Genomic DNA, 22168 nt, shown 5'->3' on the forward strand with positions numbered 1-22168 from the left:
TCAAAATTATTTTTTCTTATAGCAAGGAAACTGATTGATAGCCATTTTGAAGAGTCTTTTGTTAGTGTTTTGTGAATGTTTTCAATAAAATTTTGGAAAATATCTATAATAAGAGAGTAATTCTGCATCAATATAATGTAATATTTTTTATAAAATAACTTATTTATAGACACTGCACAACTAAAGTTTTGTTTGTTTGGTGAAGGCGCTTTGTGTAAAAGGAACCGGAACGGACTGTGCAGTATTTTAGTTTTATTTTAATATTTATGAATGTTTAAAAGATACTTGTGATGGTGTATAGTTGTATTCAAGGATCAAAGTGATAAATTATATGTCGATTTGATTATTTACGTCGCGTGTATTTGTCCGCTACGTAAATTGAGATTGCCACAAGATGGCCGCCGTCGGATGCCCGCTCCGCCAAAACCCGCTCGCGAGGTGCGATGTGTCATCCGCTGGCGACGGCGTTTCGGACATGCTCTAAACTGGCGTCTCGCACCGCGGCCGTACTTACCGGTCGCTCCCGGCGAAGTTCCATTGTATAAAATGGAATTTCGCTTGAGGCGCCAAAATACGATGGGTGTTGACACATCTCTAGCTGTGATACCGTACCGTTACTTTGACGGCTGCACAAAATAATTGTTTATAAAAATGAGCGAGCCAGACGACGTTGGAAAAGAAGTGTGGAAGCGATGGATACTTGAGGCGATACACAAGATAAGGTCGCAGAAACAGAGGCCGAGCGTGGAGAGGATATGTCATGCGATCAGGCAGCACCACAACTATCATGAGGACGTCGTTTCGGAGCGGCTGGAGCGCGCCGTGCGCGAGGGCGTCGTCCTGAAGGTGTACAACAAGGGGCAGAGCTCCTACAAGGACCCTGGTGGGCTGCAGAGCAAGATACTGAGAATCGCTTCCGATGTGGATGTGTCCCGGGCGGTGGCGAAGGCAGTGCGCGAGTTGGGGGAACGAGATGGTTCTAGTTTAAAGACTATTGAAAAACATTTGCGCCAAGCGTACCAAGTGTCGGTAGAGGAGAATACTGACGTGCGGAATATATTACGTGCGGCGGCCAAGCGCGCCGTGGCCAGGGGCCTGTTGCTTCACCACGCGGGAAACTACAAGGCAACAGATCGACCGCTCACCGCATCAGATCGCATCTCAAAGCATAGAAAACCTCAAGAAAGTCCAGATAATGTGAGTATACAAACAAAAACCATATATTCTTCTAGCCTTATTACAAAATCAAATAAGAATCTTGTGTTACATATTTTAAACATTTATCAATAAAATTTATTTAGCTTTATAAAATACAAAAAATTGCATAATAATGAAAAAAAATAAGTTTTTAAATGAAACATTATTTTGTGCTATTAGATTCATTCATAAACTGTTATCAGTAAACAAAAACATAAACATTGCAAACTTCCCATTCATTCTTTACCTTGAATGAATGAAGTAATATTTTTTACTGCATTTAGTCATTTAGAAAAAAAATAAGACAATACATTTTTTGTTTTTGTTCACATTTTTTTTTTCTATTTTATGCAGATTTTATTATTTATTTTTCCTTTTATTAATTTAGTAATTATTTGTAATAAGCTTAAACTTACATTTTAATATATTTTATTGAAAATTCTTAAAAACCTATAAAAGCAACAATTACTATGAAATGAATTGTGACTAAAAAACAAATATCTTAAATTTATTAACTCTCTCAATTTATTTTAGTTCCTTGAATGATTCATGAATGAATCATGTCTTAAATTGTTCTATGCACCTAGAAAATTTACTCATAGATCTGGATTCTAACAACATTGATTTTTATAATATAAGTATGATTATGCTGAACTAGGAGTTGCATTTAGCTTTGTTTATATTTTGCAACATTTTTTTCTCTACTTAATTTTTTATTTTTGTTTCCTGTTAGTCCTTGAAAAAACTTTTTGTTTTTAAGCATTAATATAATTCTAAATTGTCTGTTGTGGTGTATTGTGTATGTGGTGTGGTTGATCCCCACTCGGGAGATACTCTGTTTTCTTGATCTGGAAAGAAAATAAAGAAAGACATTGAGTTCCACCACTCAACATGTAATAATATGAAAATTAAGCAGAAAGTGGATAACAAAGAGTCTTAGTCTCTTGCCTACCATGCCAAATGTAGAAAACAATGTGAAGCTAAAAAAACAATGATTTGCAGCCAAAATATATATATATATACATCTAAACATTTCTTTATATAAAATTCCAGAATCAAAGTCCAGGTGGAGTGCCAGTGTGTGCGGAATGTCTCGGCACTGATAGCAGGAACAAGCTTGGTGCCAGTGAGGCCCTAATTTGCTGCTACCAGTGCAAGTCTTATGCACATCCCACTTGCTTGAACCTATTGGAGTATATAAATTTAACTACTTTGAAGGTATGGATATTTATTTTTAAGAAAAATAATTAATACGAAAAAACAAATAAGAAATAACATTAAAAAATTACAGTATCGGCCAAGTTGTAACATATCTTAACTAATTGCAATGATTTATCTATATTTATAATATAGAGATTTTCAGTATGAAACACATAAGTTGTCTCTGCTTACCAAGATGGGAAAAATGTATAGTCCCATATAAAGTACTAAGTATTCTTACTCTTAAAAATTTATGAAACAAAAAATTTAAGCTTAATTTCACAAATAAGTTAATAGATTTAATATTTTTTTTATTAAATTGCTATTATTTAATATGATTCAAGTTGCATAAACTACATTAGTGGCCTAATGTATGTATAAAATGATAAATAAAACAAACAAACATACTAATTATGTAATTAAACAGACATAAAAAAAATATAATGTCAATAGTTGTGCAATCAAGGCAGCCATTACGAAAAAGATCTCATTCAATATGAGGATTACAGAGTAAATAAATAAATGTATAATGATCATGTTTGTGTTGTCCCTATGTAAATGGATAGTCTGCTAATTGTTTTTTTATTTTGGTTGTAATTTTTGTTTTTGTTTATCTCATATGATATGTATGTTAATTAGTTTATTTTCTTTGGTTCTGTGTACAGTTTTTTGTTATAAACACAGTCTTCCATAACTGATTCCGTTCCCTCTCTGTTCTTCAGTTTCTTCCTGCATTCAAGATATTGCTTGTTGAGTGTTGGAACTCAACTCCTTCCCACATCTGGTAGCTGAAATTAATTAATTTCTTGAATTTTTCTGCAGATTGAATCCACAACCACAACACTTATAGTCAGATGCTATTCCACTGTTCCATAATGGCCAATATTGAGTTTTTAAAAATATATCATTATACAATTTGAATAAAATAATGGATAAGTAGATAAATCACATAGCTAATTTTATTTGAAATAGAGTAAGCTGTGAAACTATTTGTATATATTTTACTATCAATATATTAATAGTGTAAATATATTTACAAAAAAAAAACAAATTTTCACACTAACTATTTTGGGATAGAAACTAACACTTTTATTTTTCTTTTACATGTTCCACATAGCAGGCTAGGCAAAAGGGAACTAGTGCGAAGGCACTCCATTTCCCACTCTCAGCTTAATTTTCGAGACATTGCATGTTGAGTGCATACTCAACGTCATGCTTTATCTGACAGAGGGAATTTTTAACTTACAATAACAAAAAATAAATTCAAATTCAAAATAAATTTATTACCGTTTTATGACTAACTATACTAATACAATTTAAAATAATACAAATACAAAAATTAAACAAGTAAAAAGAAAACAAAACGGTAAAAGGAGTGTGAGGCTCAGGGAATGCTATGAGACGTGTTGTCTACAGCGTTGTTTTTCAACCTCATCCTAATTCACAAGCATTAAATAAATTTAAATGGATACAGGAGGGATGCAATAATTGATATCAAAAATTTGTACATATTATAACTTTAAAAAACTATTATATATATATATTATTCCAAAGAGAAATAAAAATTTTTTTGTATTCTATCAGGAGACACAACCAGTGTATATATATATTTATTTAAAGATTAAAAATTGAATATTAAAGAGTGGACACTGCCTGCTTACCAAATGTGGCGTAAAAAAATTAAATAAAAATAATAGTGGATGTGGTAAACAAAAAATAATAATATAGAGATAATCAATAAATAAATAAACAATCATATATATTAAATAAATAAAAAACAATAAGTATTTAAAAAACACAGCTTACTTTCATTATATTTAAGTTTAACATATATTTCTTTAATTTTCTTTTGAAAGTCATAAAAAAGCAGGCATTGACTCTCAATGGTGGAGGCAATCATTCCACACCTTCGATGCCGTGAATTTAAAAGTTCCTTTAACACCCTCAGTCTTCTGTTTTGGAAATGCAAGTTGTAACATATCATTACTTCTTGTATGTTTTTCATGTGTAACCCATAATAACTTGTTGTTGTTGTTGTTGCTCTTTATTTATGGCGTTCCGAGCGTGCCAATTCAGCACTAAAAAACTTCGCCAATGTCATGTTGAATGGAAAACACATAATAACTTTTTGTGCAAAAATAAGTAAAAGTAAATATATATTTATAATTTATGTCAATTGGTTGTCAAAGCCATAAAGATATTTTATGACGAAGTGATTTTCTTTAAATTCTTCCAAGTATGTTTCTAGGTCAAACTTCATTTTTATTCATGTGAATTATAAACATATGTTCAGTTTTATTATGCACATATGGTTTATTCACGTAAGGATCCTTATAAATGATTTTCTCTTTTTTGTATATTGATATTAAATGGGTTTTTTAAATTTAATAATCCATATATTGTGTGTGTGGTTCTTTAGGAATAGATTAATAAATTATTATGAGAAAGTTTACACTTGCAAACTATTTTATTAAAACTTCAACTGTCAAATAATAATTTTATTTTGTTTATATTTAATTAGCTGAAGTAATCAAAAGATTTGTGTTGAAACACACATCTTTTGATTACTGTCTAACTTCTCTGACTTCTAAGCCATCAATAAAACCATTTATTGAGCTACATCAAAGTTCTTCCATCCTTGTTTTTTTTCACATGAGAGTATGCTATTTATCAAATATTTTAAATGTTTTTAAAATTTTATTATTGTATTTTACAGAAACTAAGAAATATTTTTGGATCATTAATATTAACTTTGTCAACTTTTATAAACTGTACTACTCATTAACCTACAAACAGGAAATTAGTATGGAGGGCAGAGTTTGTGAGTCCGATTCCCACATTACTCGCGACGCGCTTTGTCGTGTTGCTCTAAGAAGGATATATTAAAATTAGACAGTGCCACATCAGTTTTTTAACACTGTGTGTCCTCCACATAACTTGCTAGCCATTAAGAACTATGTTGAACTTGCAATAGTGAACTGCATAAGTAATATCCATTTCAATTCGCCTAGGCATTACCCTCTCATATGTTTATGGTGAATTTAAAGTTTTGTTAATGTTTTGATTGTGCAGAGTGGGCGGTGGTCGTGCGGAACGTGCGCGCGGTGCGCGCTGTGCGGACTGGGCGGGGAGTGGGCGGCGCGCTGCGGGGGCTGCTCGCGCGTCGCGCACGCGCGCTGCACTCGCCCGCCCTGGCGCTGCGAGCGCTGCGACCGCGACAGGTGACTATTGAACCATCAAGCTCGTACTTCATACTTTGTAGAGCTACTAAACAAATTAAGTATTCTGAATATAAGAAAGTCTTTTATTTATTTCATTGTTATTTGTTTAAGTGGTTTAAAAATATAATAAACAGTTATTATATAAATTTGAATTCCATTTAACTTAAGTATAGTATCATAAGCAGTTTTTTTGAACTAATGATCATCTTGTTTCTGTTGCAGGGCTGCCATGGGAGGTACGCCGAAGAAGAGGAAACCGAAGGCGGCCGCTCGACGCGTTGACTCTGAGGACGAGCCCTCCGACGGTAATGCAACCACAACCACCACCGCCACTGAACATAGAATGTCCAAGGAGAAACAGAAATTTTTCAGATTCTCTGCCTTCAATATGGTGAAGAAACGTCGCTGCAGGGAGTCATCTGGGGAATGGGAAAGCTGGGAGGGCTCGCAGTGGGGCGGCGTTAGAGTAACGCGTGTGCAGCGTTTAGAGCTGCGTGTGGAACGTCGCTCCCGCCCCCGACCGCGGTTACCGTCCCTCACCCCCTCGCCCCCTCCACCAGCCTCGCCACCCCCGCCTCCTACTATCTTTGAACGGCTGGCCACAGACGTGTCCCCCAACGGTGCGTGGGGCTTCGCGGCCGAAGCTCAGAAACAGAAGGTCATAGAATCTAAGCCGGAAACGAACCGGGACCCGGAACCTTTACAGCCGGAGTCGTTGAGGCATCGTCGGCGCAGCAGATGTGGAGAAAGATTGCTGACCACGCTGTTCGATGGCCTCTCGGAGTTCTACTCCGTGAGCACGGCGTCCCGCTCGCAGTCGCGTCCTCGTCCTTGTCCCGCTCAGCGTCAGCCCGAAAGTAAGGAGCATCAGGTGCTGAAAGAAACGAGGAGTACCTTCAAGCGGTATCAAGCTACGCTCAATAGAGAACAGAGGCTGTCCAAAAATAGAGACCGAATAGATGTTGAGGAAGAAGAGGAAGGGGAGGTGAGGGGAACAAGTTGCAGTATAAAGCAATATCAAGCGCCGTTTAGCAGAGAACATAGGCGAGGGAGAAGTAAAGAGATGTTAAGGCGACAAGATAGGTTAGAGGAGCAGGAGGGAGAGTTAAAAGGCACGCGTCGCAGTTTTAAGCGTTATCAAGCGACGCTTAATAGAGAACGAGCGAAGAGGGGTGCAGAGGGGACATTAGAGGATGAAGTTGGGTTAAGGAGCACTGATAGAACCTTCAAGGGGTATCAATCGACGCTTAGTAGAGAACGAGCGAAGAGAGGTGAAGAGGGGAGGTTAGAGGAGTTGGGGGAGGGAGGAGGGAAGGTGAAAGGGGAGGTATGGGGACGTTTGAGCGCGTCCGCGCTGGTGGTGCGCGCGGCGGAGGGCAAGAGGGGAGGCGGGGGAGGTGCGGACGCGCAGGCGCACAAGCTGCATCGCGAGGGCCCGGCCACCAATCAGACGGGTAAGATGTGACGGGAGGCGCGGTGAAAGTGGTGTCTGATTGGCTGGCCGGACTACCCCCGACCCACCCTCCCCTAGATCCTGACCGCCCGCAAGGCACGCCCGCACGCACTTTCGCTCGCGCTTCTCGAATGTTCTCGAATCTTCTATCTGCATACATATGTTATGCGATACGCGTGTTTAAATATTTTTGTTTTTATTTTTATGCAAGCGGAGCCGCGTTACAAGTGTCTGATTGTGCAGACCGGATTTCTCGTCTACTGCGCGCATACTATATGCCTCACCCTCTTCTCAAGCCGCACGCACTTTCGCTCGCGCTTCTCGAATATTCTCGAAATTTCCCCAGTACTTATTTGTATATTTATATTTTTTTGTTTTCATTATTTTTTTACTTTTTAGTAGTTCGGTGCTTAATATTTTATATGTCATTTTTGTGTCATTTTATATCTAAATGTATTAATATTCTTTTTTTTATTTTTCTTCACACTGTCTTGAAAAGACTAGGGTAGGCAGAGGGAACATGGGAACCATTAAGACACTCTGTTCCCGTTAAGACACTTCAGTTCTTCGCTAAACGTCGTGCTTTGGCTTGTTAACAGAGCAGGGGAATAAAAATAAAAAATATTCTGGTGTTTAAAAAAGAAATAATAGTTTCACGCTGGATAGGTAAAGGGAACCCTAGTGTTAACACACTCCATCCCCTGTTTCCCAATTCTTGTTATATTGCGCGTTGAGCTGCGGAACTCAACGCCGCGTTTTGTCTATCAGACAGAGAAATTATATATCAATTTCAAAATGATATATATATAAAAATAAAATAATATGTAACGACCTTTTTACCCAATAAATGCGAATGTTATATATCTATTATTACTTTCCAGAAGGCAAGAGACTACCACCTGGGGTCACAGAAGCTGATGCCGAACTGTTCTCCCAGGCGCGTTCAGCCAACGGAGGGGCTGAGGAAGTGGTGCCCACGCCCTCGGGGAGTGCAGGCCCACCACCCTCGAGGTGCCCATCGGCCATCGAGTTTGGACAGTGGGAGATTGAGACGTGGTACTCGAGTCCTTTCCCACAGGAGTATGCCAGGTATTTTTTTTATTTTTGTTTTTAGATTTCGAAGTTTTTCGTCGTGCCGTCATTTGCCGTCGTGGCTCAATGATAGTGTCTGAATGTAAATATGATGGTTGTGGTTTCGATTCGCTCTCGGGAGTATATTTATATTTATGATTTCTTTTTCTCTGCTGTTGTAGACAAAACATGGCGTGAGTTTTTCTACTTCATACGCAATATCTGGAATAATTCAAGAAACTGCGCGCAGCTTAGTCTGCTTATTTGCACTCTTAGGGGTGAATACTAATAAACCTTGAAACATGTGTTCAATAAACTATTTTTAAGAGTCTAAATTTCAAATTTTATAATCTCTTGCAGGTTGCCAAAGCTATTCCTATGCGAATTTTGTTTGAAATATGCGAAAAGTCGAGCCGTGTTAATGCGACATTTGGACAAATGCCTATGGAGACACCCCCCAGCGACGGAAATATACAGATGTGGTGACATATCCGTTTTCGAAGTGGACGGCAATGCAAATAAGATATACTGTCAAAATCTCTGCCTCCTAGCGAAGCTGTTCCTGGACCACAAAACACTGTATTACGATGTCGAGCCATTTTTGTTTTATGTATTGACGAAAAACGATGCGAAAGGATGCCATTTAGTTGGTTATTTCTCTAAAGAGAAACACTGTCAGCAGAAGTATAACGTATCGTGTATAATGACAATGCCGCAGTACCAAAGGCAGGGCTACGGGCGGTTTCTCATCCATTTTAGTGAGTGGTGGAGTTTTATTTTTTAATTTTTGTAGTTTTTTTGTGAAATGCTTAGTTTAGCTTTTGTTTTATTGGTCATTAAAAATCAAAAAATGACTAGATGAAGAAAAGTGTTGTCTTTTAGCAACTTTTTAAGCTTAATTTAATGAATGTTTTTATATTTATTATGTATAAAATATTTGAGACTTTATAGTAATTATGTTGTTTCTTTCCCAGGTTATTTATTGTCAAAAGAAGAAGGCCAACCCGGTACTCCAGAAAAACCTTTATCTGATTTAGGTCGTGTTTCTTACCACGCGTATTGGAAATCAGTGATATTAGAGTTCTTATACGATCACAAAGACCGGCCGTTTACATTCGAAGATATCGCCTTTACAACGGGAATGCATATGAATGACATAGCTGTGACGTTCCAGCTATTAGGTTTTGTGAGATACGTGCCTAACAATGATACAGTGAAACTAGGTATCAGTGTTGATTGGAATAAAGTAGATAATCATATGAAAAAAGTCAATAGTCGACCCAGACTTGAGATAGACCCCGAATGTCTAAGATGGACGCCTCTACTAGCACCAACGGTAAATCCGTTTAGATCACCGGAAGAAGGATCCGTTGATCAAGAAACGGAAAACGATGAAGAAATGAAAACGGAAAGCGAAAACACCGAAACGGAACCGGAAACCGCTAAAGTTGAGACGAAAGCAAAGTCAGAAAAGGAGACTCCGGATATGCCGGTGGAAGTAACTTCATCGGGTAGGAGACGGACGCGGCCGCTCAAATATAGTGAAAGTACTTATCAAACTACGCCTAATGTTGGTGAGGGTACACGGAAACGGAAAAGGGACGTGACTAGAAAGATATCAGAAAGTGTTGATGAAGCTAAAGAACCTGAAGCCACTCCGAGAAGGCAAAGGAGTAAAAGTGTTGCCAGAAAGTCCAAGATTCAAGAGGAAATCAGCGATTTGCCTAGAAATAGGCGGAAAACACTTAAAGAACCCGCATACGCGTCTGATAGTCAAGACAGTCAAGAGAGTGTGGATGCTCGGCATGAAATGGAAACTCCAGTTAGTGAGGTTAAAGCAAAAACTAAAAGGAAAATTGGTTGGAAGGGTCGCCAACCCAAACGGCAAAAGGTTAACAAAGTTGAGTCACCGGTCGCCAAAAAACCAAAAGTCGACGAAGCCATCAATGATGATTATAGGACAGATGATTCTGTTGAGCAACCTGTTGATTCAGTTCCTAACGCTGAGAAAAATGTGGAGAAACCTCCAAATGATAATGATAAACCAGATGATAAAGCTAAAAATAATGGGGAAAGTTCTGAAGATTCATCTGGTGAAGCAGATGATGAGATGGATGTTGAAGAAGCTGAAGAAAGAACGAGCATACCAAGCAAACCAGCTACTCCTAGGCCTATAGAAGACAACAGTACCGACAACCACACTAGCGATATGGAACTTGACAGCATTCATATGGATTCTCCTAAATCAATAGCTGAAAAAGATCAAGTTATTAACGAAACTGATAAAGACAAAACTGATGAAGACCCAACGATTGTGGAGAACGGTCCGGATATGAGTATAATGGAAAATAACGAGGAAATACCAAAGGAGAAACTTGAAAGTAAAAATGTTCCAGAGACTATAAATGGAGAACTTAAATCACCAACTAAACCAGTGCTTGATGATAAAGATACGATTGTCATATCGGAATCAGATGATAATAATAGTCAAAGTTGTCCACTACCTTCTCCTAAGCCTACCAACATAATTCCCATACAAAATAATGATTTTAAGCCGAAAGACATAAGTGAACCCCCGTCCAAAGTACTACCAGTAGTATCTACAGAGAACGCTCATATAGTTATTGATGCTAAAGGTCCCTCTGACTCTAATACTTTACGACCGCCCGTAGACCTCATAGTACCGAGAATGCACCCAATTGAAACTATAGTAGTAGAAGGAGAATCTGATAACGCTAATTCACCCAACACAGGCATATCTCCAAAGAAAAATGATAAGACTGTTATCAGTGAATCCCCTAAACAAAAGAAGTCACTTGAGAAGGTTAACATGGAAATCACATGTGAACCGAAGAAATGTGAAGTTAGAAAGGAGACAGTAATACAACACCAAACTATTGATGAAAGTAAAACACCAGAGAAAAAGTCACCTAACAAAATAGAAACAATCATACAAAATCTAGATCCACATAGAGATGTGACTCTTAAAAAACCAGAACCCCCTAAAATCGATTATAATGAAATCGATGCGCGTAAGTTACAAATGACCATCACTAGTAAAGAGAGTGAGATACCGTTTAGAAATGATATGATGCACAATAGAAAAGATGAAATTGTTGTATCGAGAAGTATAATCGAGAATTCGATACCAAATTACCACAACTCCGTGAGCAATTCGATGACAATACAGCCAATAAATCCAGTGCAAATACATCATCCATATATAAATAATAGAGGCGCTGTCAGTAAGGAGTCTCAAGGAGTGCAAACTGATAAAGTGCTAGTGAAGACGAGTGATCCTAGCAGAGTTATCAATACTATATCTGATCCACCACCTGTCATTAGCAAAAGTACGACGAAGCTGGAAGTACCCCACCCTATCACATCGCCTGTCGTCAATCCAGTCATACCTAAAGTGCCGATTGTCGCTGATATAAGCTATATGCCGAGATGTCAAAGCGCGAACGCTGCTGTTAACTTGGGAATGGAGAGAGCCGATTTGGATCCCAGCTTTTCTAACATACAAAATTCATTAAGCAGCTCCATGAGTATAGTTCAAACGAATTCTCATGATAAAAACGATCTCAATCAGAAACCTAGAGAGAAAAGTAAATTGCGAGATGTCAGAGTGAACTCAGCGCACAGTAAAATGGAAAAAACCGAAAAGAAATCGGCTAAAAACGAAACCCCAAGAAGTACACCGGAGCCGAAATTATTTTTTCCAGAACAAAATTCATCTGCTAGAAAACCTGAAACATCTGTGCCAATAAATGTGATCAATACGCTTGCGGTAACGAGTAAAATGGAAAGCAAACCAACGGAGGCGCCGAAGAAACAAGATTTTTTTAAGAAGGAAAAGTCAAATGTCGCCAAATGCGACAAGAACACGTCTGTCAAACATGATAAAAGCTGTTCCACACAACTTAACCTGAAAGCAGCGGAACAAAACGATTTAAACAAGATGTTGCCTAAATTTAAATACGACAATGAATTAGTACCTAAAGCGGATTACGCGATGAATCAAATTCCCAATTACCACACGAATCACGCACAGTACACAATGTCGCAATGGGCGCCCTGGGATCCTACTAGAACGTGGGACCATAACAGATTCTTGGATATGAAAAACAACGACAAAAATTACCTGGACAAATTTCAAGGATTTAATCTACCTCACTTGGATCAAATGCAGAAATCTCCACAAAAGTTGCATCCTAAGTACGATCAGAAGGACTTTCTGGCGTACGGTGCTTTATCTGGCGGTATATACGCAACGACGGGGTTGTCACATTTCAAAGAAACCAAAGCTCCTACTTCGAAAGCATCTGATTGCCAGAAAAACGAGTGCAAACCTACCAAGCAATCTAAAACGACGACCGCGTGTCAAACACAATGCGATGCCAAAAAGTCTCATAGTAATGATGCACAGATAAAGCAAATGATGCAAAGAGTCAACAAGCATCAGGAAGTTGTGACTAGCTGTGCGGAATTCCGACAACAGAGCCCACAAATCCTGACGTCTCCTGGCTGCAAAACATTCAACCAGAACGGACCATGCCAAGAGAAGGTGGAAATAGAAAAAAAATCTCGTCAGTCCAAAAAAGATGAGTCACCTAAAGAGACGCATAAAGAAGAGATGTGTGAAGCGGTCAGTCCAGCATTGCAGTCCATGGGGGTCTATACCCCAGACTCAACAAGCAACTCAGTCCATTCAGTCCAATATCCAGCTTGTGAACTGGATGTCAGCCAGCTTGGACTGGAGTCTCCGACAAGTATAGGATCGGATTTAGCGTCTCCATGTTCCATGATGCATATGCATCCGGCTCCGAGTCCTCAGTACCCACATTCGTCCTTGCATATTCCCTCCATCATGAGTCAGCCCAATCAGCCAACCAAACAGCAAAAGATTAATAATAGAAATAGGTAAGAATATTTTGAAAATCTTAATATTTTTAATAATTTTAAATCTTGAGGTCAGTCGGGGCACAGGGGCACAAAGTGTGACTGTAAGGGCGATTGGTTGTGGGTTTGATTCCCACTCGAGGAAATTAAATATTTATTTAAATGCATATTTTCATTTCTTCAATCTGGTGTCGAGGCAAAGTGTGGCGTTGAATTCCGCCATTCAACGACGCAATGCCTCCAATATTCAGTGGAAAGTTCGGAATGAAATGTCTTAACACTATGTTCCATCTGCCTTCTTGCTCCGCACTGCTGTGTGCGTTATACAGCGTGAATCTGATTTATTTATTTTTTTTAGTTTGGTAAGAGTGTATAGAAAGTATAGAAAATTTAAGAACAAACACTATTGATTATGATTAAAGATTATAAATGGTATATTTTACATAATAAGGTTGTTGGAGACAAATAACTTACTATTTTAACCAGAATACTCGCGTAAATTTATTTCTAAATAAATGTCTGAAATATTTGCATTTTAGAGTTTCGACTGTTATACTGAATTGCACATGGCCAATCCCATTGAAAAAATGTTTTATAATATATAAATTATACTTACTATATTGACTTTTATTTAGAAACAACGCAAGCAGTACAAACACAGATAAGACCGTGCGAGGAGCAGCAACACCCCCCGCCCGCCATAGAGCCACACCCCCTCATCCTCATCCCACGCCTCATGGTAATTTTTTTTCTATATTTTTAAGGGAAACAAACGTATAGTAAATTATTAAATGTTGAATAGGAAATGATCGAAAAACTAATACTAATACTGGCCCTAAACAAAACAGTTATTATTATTTTATAACATACATAACATTTTTTGGTTTTAAAGAATAAAAAACAGTTTAGAGAAAGGTTAGTTATGTTTCGCATATAAATTAATTTATTATTCAGTTTAACTTTAAGATACTAGTAACATAAAGTGTTTTGGGTCCTTTCGTCCTTTTGTTATAAGTTCTTATTACAGTAGAAACTGTATCCAGACTACCAACCATGGCCAATAAGTGTAACTATATATTGTATGTTGGAAAATTTATATCTTAATAACTTCTTAATAAACATTGATTTGAACACATAACTTTATGTGTTGTACATATGCACAAAATCCGTTTTTATTCATATCAAATTGATTATCCGAATGCCTAACAAATGTTGTTAGAGTGAACACTAATTGAGTCTAGTTAATCGAATTTCTACCGTATATAAAATAATAACCCTTTCAATGTTTACATAACAAATGTCCATAACTACATTCTAGGTGGCACCGTAATGCAAGGCACATCCTCAGGAGCGACGACAGCCGGATACCAGGGTGGTTATTTGTCGTTCCAGCAGCAGCAGCAGTACCACGCGGGCTGGGCGCCATCTTGCAGCCTCGCCAAGTTGCAGCAAATGGCAGACGCGCCGCAGCACCCGCCGCATACTCCGCCCGCTCCTGCGCCTCAGGTGATTTATTGATATTTGGTTTTAGAATTATAATATAAAGGTGCCATTGAAGAGGCAGTGGGGATGGGAAACTGTAGTCAAGAGGGGGGCAAAAAAAAGTATTAAGACATTCCGTTCGTCACGCATCGACAACGTGGCGGAATTCAACACCGGGCTTTGTCTTGTTACCAAAATGTAAAAATGAAAATACCGCAGGGAGTCGGAATCGAACCCACAACCGTCGCTTTTACATTCACACGCTGCTCCACAAGGGCCTTTATTTAACTTAAAAAGAATATAAGAAAGAGAGACCTTTCTGGGTAGGACATGTAATTTTTTATATTTACTTCTTTCTTTATTTACTTCTGATTCCTAGTAATCTATATATATTAAAGGACATGTCCCGACTGACTGAGGTAAGACGCACGCACAGCCGTAACCGCTAATGGTAGAAACCTGAAATTTTATTTACTTTCGTAATCTGGATATCCATTAAGATGGGATTTTGAAAAATTTTAACCCTAAAGGGATGAAATAGGGGTTTAAAGTTTGTATGGATTTTTTTTTAAACCAGCACCAATTTTGATAAAATTTGAAATTCAGACTTAAAAATATTTCATTGAACGATAAACGATATAACGAAAATATTTTATTAAAATTCATCCCTAAGGGTGCAAATAAGCAAGCGAATCGGCGTGCGTCCGCTAGTATGGTATAAATGAATTAATATTAAATTGTAATTATAGTATGGACAGCAAGCCGGCACGCCGCCCGCCGGGCACTACCACGCGCCGAAATATTATGCTCCAGCGCACAACCAACTTGAGTCTCCACGGAATACAAGGAATACTACTAGTGAGTTTTTTTTTAATCTTTTATAATACAATTTATACTCAACACTATACATTTAGAATTTTATAGTTTAAGAAAAACTATGTTCGATATAAAGACTTGTAAATACACCATACTGATCCAAGATCAGTAAATATGGGGTATAGCTTTTGTTAATCAAAAGGCTGGACCGTATCAACAAAATATATTTATATAGTAATACATACAAAAGGTTTTTGGACTTTGATTTGAATTGATGACAATTTTTTTATAATTTTCTTATCAAAGTGGTTTTCTCTTTCTAAGAGCTAATTGTGATGCATAACAAATATATTTTTTTTAAGAATGAATACTTATTTTCACTCCAATCTCTTCCAGGCAATCTCAGTCCCATGCAACACGTGCAAATGGGCCCCGGTTCCCGCATGTCACCGAACCTGAACACCCACATAATAAGCCAGTACGGCCTGAACGGCTATCGAGTGCCACCGCAGCAGCAGTTCAACAACCTGCCAGTACAGATGATGAACGTCCAACCTGGAGTCCAGTACCCAGGACCTGATCCCAGGGCTCAGCAGCCCAACGTTTACGCCTACGCTGGATATATAAACCCACCTCTGACCATGCAGACCCTCAATTCGACGATGCGTCGGTAGCGACCCAAGTCCCAGTGCCGGAAACAGTGAATGATAGTGACATTGACAGCTGAGTGACAGTGATATGGGTATGTAAAGTGATTGTTTAATCTGTGACCAAAAAGCGACTGTATCATATAGTTAAGTGGAAGTACAAAATAACGCTTTTAAGATGTATTTGTATTTTTATTGTATATAACACCAATTTGGTTGCCTTATTATTATTTTTTTGTATGGCATATATATTTTTTACTTTGTTTTGGTACGACGCTGAATAAAGTACAAAATTGCAGATAGATTTTTTAATACATGGGAAGTAGTTTAGTGCAATAAGTTTTTATTGTGTTCTGTTCTTTTTGACCGCTGCAGACGTTTTCTTCTTGTAAAAAATATATTTTTTGTAAATATTATGTGAGTATAGATATCGAAACATTGATAGACCATATATATAACAAATTATGTTTATATAAATTTTAATGTATTAGTAATTCCAGTGGGTGGAGGTTGTAAAAGGTCTCGAAAAATAAATGGTCACTTGGCACTGTGATAATCAGTTAGATTTATGTGTTTATCCAAAGATTAGTTGATGGCTTCTATATATATTAATATTTTAAAAATTTCATGTTTTCTTAATAAATATTATGTATTTTTTTTGAAGCTGTTAGTACTCTATAGTTGTGGGTCTGAGTATCTTATGTAATGATTATATTTAAATAATATTTATTTCCCATTCTGATAAACAAAAGCCACTCATCAATATAAAAGAAAAGTGGAAAAAGGTTGATTGATTGTCTTTACATTGAGTTTCTTGTGCCTACCTTTGCTAGTTCAGTTAATCTCATATGTTATAATTGTAGAAAGTAAAGAATGGAGAGTTAATTTTTGTTTTTTTTTTAATTATCCATAATATATTTAAGAGCCATCAATAAGAAATATTGTTTGACACATGAAATTTAACACTGCAGTCTTTTGTATGTAAATTGAAAAAAAAAATCATCGACACCTAATTAATATAATTATGTGTAATATGTATATCGTGAATATTGTACAGTTTGTAATTTAGTTTTTTTTTATTAATTAACGGAAGTGCCTCTTTCCTCTCCTCTATGTAATAAACTGTAAATGTTGCCAGCTTGTTATGTAAGGCTGTATACATATACGTATACATAGATACCTTAGCTTATTTGTATATTAAAAGAATAATAAAGATCATCTGAGTGTAAAAGCGACGGTTGTGTGGTCGATTCCTATTCAGAGTGATAAATTGTTTGATTCCCTACTCTGGTGACAAGACAAACAGAGTTCTTCAACAATTAGGGCGTTGTGGGGAACAGAGTGTCCTGCCACTAGGTTCCCTCTGCCTAACTCGCTTATATGTGGAAATTTAAAAAAGAAAGGTTTTCTTTTATTTTTTAATAAATTAATGTGATAGTATTAAAGGGCGAGACCCAGTAGGCCTAATATTTTTTTTTACACACATAGTAATTAACTTTTTCGTAGGATAATATTTTTGTGTTAAAAATCTTTAATTTATTGCCAAATGTTGAATCATCTTGCATTATTATATTTATAAGTTAGATTTTGTTACAGCGTCATTTTTTTCATTTAGTTTTTTATGGTAGTTTTTTTTTTGGTAAATTCAGGCATAGGTGGGTGTGATAGTTTTATTTTTGTTCTTTCTTTTTTAATTTTATATTTGGGCTGTTGTGATTAAAGAATACTGGAAGCTCTCTGTAAAGTTAATATTGATTAATATGATTATTTTTTGTTATGAAAATGAATAATTTTATTTATAAAATCAAAATATAATTTATAATAATGATTGGGTGAAATATGAGTTAAGTTTTCATCATGAAAGATGATTGTATGTAAGTGGCAATAAGTCTTTGTTTATATATAAAATGTTACTCTGCCTATAACAAAACAGTATTTCCTTATTTATATATTTTTTTTCAAGTAAATTTCTAAGTTAAACATTTTTATATTGTTTTTCTAAAACTTGTACAGTTAGCTTCAATTATCTTTGTATATGGGTAATCTAGTAGTTACTATTCTATAGAAGAACCTTGAATTGTCTTAAATGACTTATTGTAGTATTTTACATTTCTTTTCCAATATGGCTTCACTTCAGCTATGCCTGAGTTAATCAGATATTTTTTTAATGTAAGATCTGCTCCTGTAAGGTTATCAATGTTACTTGTTACTAATGTGTAGAATATAAATATTGTAAATATAATATTATGTAAGGAATTTGTAGCAGATGTTAACACAAAATATAATTTTGTGAAAAAATTGTGATGCCTTTTTTTGTTTCCTGTCCTCTTTTGTTATATACTGATATTATATTGTATTAGTAATATGATGATGAAGTTTGTTTGGTTAAACACGCTTTTCTCAGGAACTATTGATTCAAATTGAAAAAATCTTTTTGTTCTGCATAGTGCATAGCATAGTGTATGTAGTGCAAAGTATGGTATAACATTTAAAAAATGTAAAAAATATTGAAATATCGCTGTACAGAAAGTAGTGCGTTATGTTGTTTATACGTAAGTAATTTAAACGGGCTGTCGCTCGCTTTGTTCGTTATTAAAGACTTTCACACCAAACAAGAAGGACAGGAAAAATATACGGATCTATTAGTGAAGATAATATAATATATGTTATATATATTCATACCAGTAACAAATTAAATATAAGCAAAAATCTGACTGAGTAGGTAAACTAAATTAATATATCCAGTAAGACACACTCAAAATTGGTTCACTGATGTAACAATTACAAAGGAACGGAGATACGTACCTACTCTCTAAGACCATAACACTTCTTTTTGGCTTCGTCGCAGTCGGATAAATATAAATTATTTTAAATCCAAATTTACAAGGAGTAAGAATCAACCCACTATCATTTAGTAATAATAAGATTGCCCAACTTCCAAAATGGCATTAAATTTATTCTTTCTTCTATCCTAATAGTAATATTATTATAAAGATACTTAAAAAATAAATTGTCCTATTGATTTTCATATAAGAAAACAAGTTCATTAAAGTTTTTTTTTTCATCTTTAAGCTGTAGTCTGTACATAGCAGGGTAGACAGCGGCAACTTGGGAACCTAGTGGTTTGACGGAAGTGTCCTAATGAGAACGAACACTCCGTAGTCTTTTTCCGCAGAATTCCGAAGGCATTGCGTATTGAATAAATATTTAATTTCCTTGATTGGTAAAAAACCTAGCCTATTGCGTTTACAGTCTAAATAACTAATTAACTCAATTTAAATAATAAAAAAAACCCATTAGAAAGATAAACCATTTATTTAAAAACAAAATCACACAACAATGACAACAATGATATATGTATATAAACTTTTTAGTATTTTAGTAACAATATATACATACATTTTTTTATTTAACTAACTTTACTAAATACTTATAATATATGTCATAGTTCCTTGGACTAGACTTTTTTTAAAAATACATATCTAATATATATAGGCATGGGCGTATTAATAGGAGACCAGGTGGTCCGGGTCAAAATTACAACACAGGCCCCCTCTGGAAAATATCTCTAGGTACGCCCATGTATATAGGTAACGAAGTAAAATAAATAAATCAGCTTCACACTGTATCCCGCACACAGCAGGGTTGGCAGAGGAAACCTAGTGTAACACTCCATTCCCCACTGTCTGCTGAATTCTGGAGGCATTACGTGCTGAGTGGCAGAACTCAACGCCGCGCTTTGCTTTCACACCAGAGCGAAGAAATGGAAATGTAAATTTAAATAAACATATCATCTCCTCGAGTGGGGATTGAACCCACAACTAGTCGGATTCACACTCACACTTTGTGTCACAACGCCACGACAGGTCTGGGATGTAGGTAAAGAGATATGGGAAACCATTTTTTTTTTTCAACGGAAAATGTCTTAACTCTAATTTCTCTTTTGACCAATAATATACCAAACTGATTAAAAATACAATCATCTCAAAAATTGATTTTAACCCACAAAGAACTGTACTCCTACTACTATAGTATTAATATAACACAATTTTAATTAATTAATCAACACAATTATATACATATTATGTACAAAAAATATATTTTTTATAAATATGTTATATATTGCACATTAATAATTAAGTGTGACACCAGCTTTATAGATTACCATTAAGTAATTAAAACATCTTTTTACTTTCTTCAAACAAACAATATTATTATAATTTTTATATATATATCACATATCTTAAATAGAATAGCCGTTAATCTAATATTAATATTTATTAAAAAAATAAAGTTAGGCCAAAGTATATAATATTTTCAAAACATAATTACACTAATATCTAAAAACAAGCTAATATCCATTTATGTTAAATTAACTTAATAAATCACAACCAATACTTTATATTTGTATATTTAAGGGGGCAGGTGGCATCTGCACCACTCGTCTATCAATGTGTACTCTACTCCGCATGAGTCTCAAGCTTGACTCTGTAACTTTTGTACATCCTCGGACCAACAAGCCTTCTAAATCATGACAGTGTAATGCAAGAGCTCTGAAAAAATATAAATAAGAATTAGAGGTCCATATGCAACATTGCTTCTTAAATCTATTAATATATAAAAAATTAAATTAGCTTCACACTGTATTCAGCTCACAGCGGGAGGCAACCTTGTGGTTAAGACACTCCCCAATCCCCTCTTTCCACTGAATGTTGGATATATTGTAGGTTGAGTAGCGGAACTCACAGTCGCGCTTTACCACCAGAGTGAAAGAATGGAAATATAAATTTAAATAAATATCTCATTCCCTCAAGTTTTTAAATTTATAATATTAGTTAGATGATAAAGTTAAGAAAAAGCATTAAAAAAATTTGAGATATTCTTTCTTAACTTACATCTAAAGCAAAGTTAATATGTTTCAACTATGCAAACAAATAAAGAGTCTTTTAAAAATAGCTGCACTATAAGACACAAAGCTCTTACAGATTAAATATTTATTTATAAATAAATAATTATATTTTAGTTAGATCAGGCCAGGTTTAATATTGTAGGTGTGCTAGTATCCATAATGCAATTTAAATATTATATTGAGTACCAAAGTTATTTATTATAATATTTAAATAATACTGCAGAACATGTATATACTCATACACTTAATAAGTAAATTTTTATGCTGGTTACTATACTTTTGACAACACATTTTGTTCAATTAATAAAATATATATATATACATAAGTAAAAGTACTTACATTATGCCTTTATCAGTGATTTCACTACAACCACCCAAATTCAACAGTTTCAATGAGGAACTGTATTTAGACAAAGTGAATAAGCACCGGTCTGTTATTTGCAAATTACCCTCTAAGTTTAAAGTTTTCAAATGCCTGAACTTTTTAATAAATATAAGTATACAGTTTTCTGAGATTGCTGCACAATATGCTAAATCAACATCTTCAAGTTGACTCTGATGAAGAGCTAATGCTTCCATAGCTCCTGTGGTTAGCCAAGAACATTTAGACAGTTTTAATACTTGCAAATTATTGCAGTATAGAATAACTGGCTGTAAACATTTTGCTGTCAATTCTCTGCAATGGCTTAAATTCAAATGTACAAGGTCTGGATTATTCCTTAATAGTGGAATGAGATCCATATCATTTAGATTGGCACACCGGCTCAAATTCAATGTTTTTAGTTTTTTACATGACAATGCTAGTACCTGAAATTGAATAAATAGAGTGCATAAGATTTAAACATAATAAAATACCGAATATTACGTCGTATGAAATACTTTACGTTAAATGCATGCGGCGAAAATCCTTTATTCATCAGTTTCAAGGATTTTAACTTTGCAAAATACATATTTATTATTTGGAGGCACGTTTTAGAAACGCAGCGAAAAGTAAAACATTCGCGGATAGTAAGGTAGGGTATAATTTTAGACACCAGTATATCTTCCCAGTACAAATCAAGAATATGTGTGTTTCTTTTCATAGTCATGATTGTTATTTATAAATAAGGTAAATAAGATACTAGACTGTTTACTTCATTGATAACACAAACTGACAGCAAAGCAGGATTGCCAACTGTTGAACTGATACAAAACTTGTATGTAAATCAATATTGAAACGATTCGACTCATCGAACCTTTATTTTAAAATCGATATCTCATATTAGATCGC

At 35.6% G+C, this 22168-nt stretch overlaps 2 protein-coding genes across 4 annotated transcripts; one reads left to right on the top strand and one right to left on the bottom strand.

Moving 5' to 3' along the window:
- The first annotated feature begins 15 nt into the window (after positions 1-15).
- LOC146538782 (uncharacterized) lies at positions 16-18289 on the top strand. Of its 3 annotated transcripts, none has more exons than XM_085186149.1 (11): positions 16-1197; positions 2251-2415; positions 5470-5618; positions 5841-7072; positions 7953-8160; positions 8503-8900; positions 9117-13065; positions 13680-13783; positions 14363-14550; positions 15276-15384; positions 15739-18289. In XM_085186149.1, exons 1-11 carry the CDS (start codon positions 652-654, stop codon positions 16014-16016), a joined length of 7326 nt encoding a protein of 2441 aa, XP_085042275.1. In that variant the 5' UTR covers positions 16-651; the 3' UTR covers positions 16017-18289. The 3 variants fall into 3 exon arrangements, with proteins under 3 accessions (XP_085042275.1, XP_085042276.1, XP_085042277.1); XM_085186150.1 differs by having other exon boundaries at positions 18-1197; positions 5841-5923; XM_085186151.1 differs by having other exon boundaries at positions 18-1197; positions 5841-5923; positions 7956-8160.
- A 996-nt stretch (positions 18290-19285) lies between these two features.
- jet (F-box and leucine rich repeat protein jetlag) lies at positions 19286-22139 on the bottom strand. Its single transcript, XM_085186156.1, has 3 exons — positions 21783-22139; positions 21239-21705; positions 19286-20542 (listed from the first exon to the last, which is right to left on the bottom strand). The coding sequence occupies exons 1-3, from the start codon at positions 21984-21986 to the stop codon at positions 20389-20391; spliced, it is 825 nt and encodes a 274-aa protein (XP_085042282.1). The 5' UTR covers positions 21987-22139; the 3' UTR covers positions 19286-20388.
- Between the last annotated feature and the right edge of the window lie 29 nt (positions 22140-22168).

This window comes from Heliconius melpomene, chromosome 5, assembly GCF_056956725.1.
Source record: "Heliconius melpomene rosina isolate 202511_hmr_F chromosome 5, ASM5695672v1, whole genome shotgun sequence".
Lineage (NCBI taxonomy): Eukaryota > Metazoa > Arthropoda > Insecta > Lepidoptera > Nymphalidae > Heliconius > Heliconius melpomene.

Bases quoted from the DNA above. Each gene is read 5' to 3' on its own strand.
- LOC146538782 (XM_085186149.1), top strand. From the start codon at position 652: ATGAGCGAGCCAGACGACGTTGGAAAAGAAGTGTGGAAGCGATGGATA. The intron at 8,901-9,116 runs GTGAGTGGTGGA...TTTCTTTCCCAG, and splicing joins GCGGTTTCTCATCCATTTTA to GTTATTTATTGTCAAAAGAA. The intron at 15,385-15,738 runs GTGAGTTTTTTT...AATCTCTTCCAG, and splicing joins GAATACAAGGAATACTACTA to GCAATCTCAGTCCCATGCAA.
- jet (XM_085186156.1), bottom strand. From the start codon at position 21,986: ATGACTATGAAAAGAAACACACATATTCTTGATTTGTACTGGGAAGAT. The intron at 21,706-21,782 runs GTAAAGTATTTC...ATTCAATTTCAG, and splicing joins TTTCGCCGCATGCATTTAAC to GTACTAGCATTGTCATGTAA. The intron at 20,543-21,238 runs GTAAGTACTTTT...ATATTTTTTCAG, and splicing joins ATCACTGATAAAGGCATAAT to AGCTCTTGCATTACACTGTC.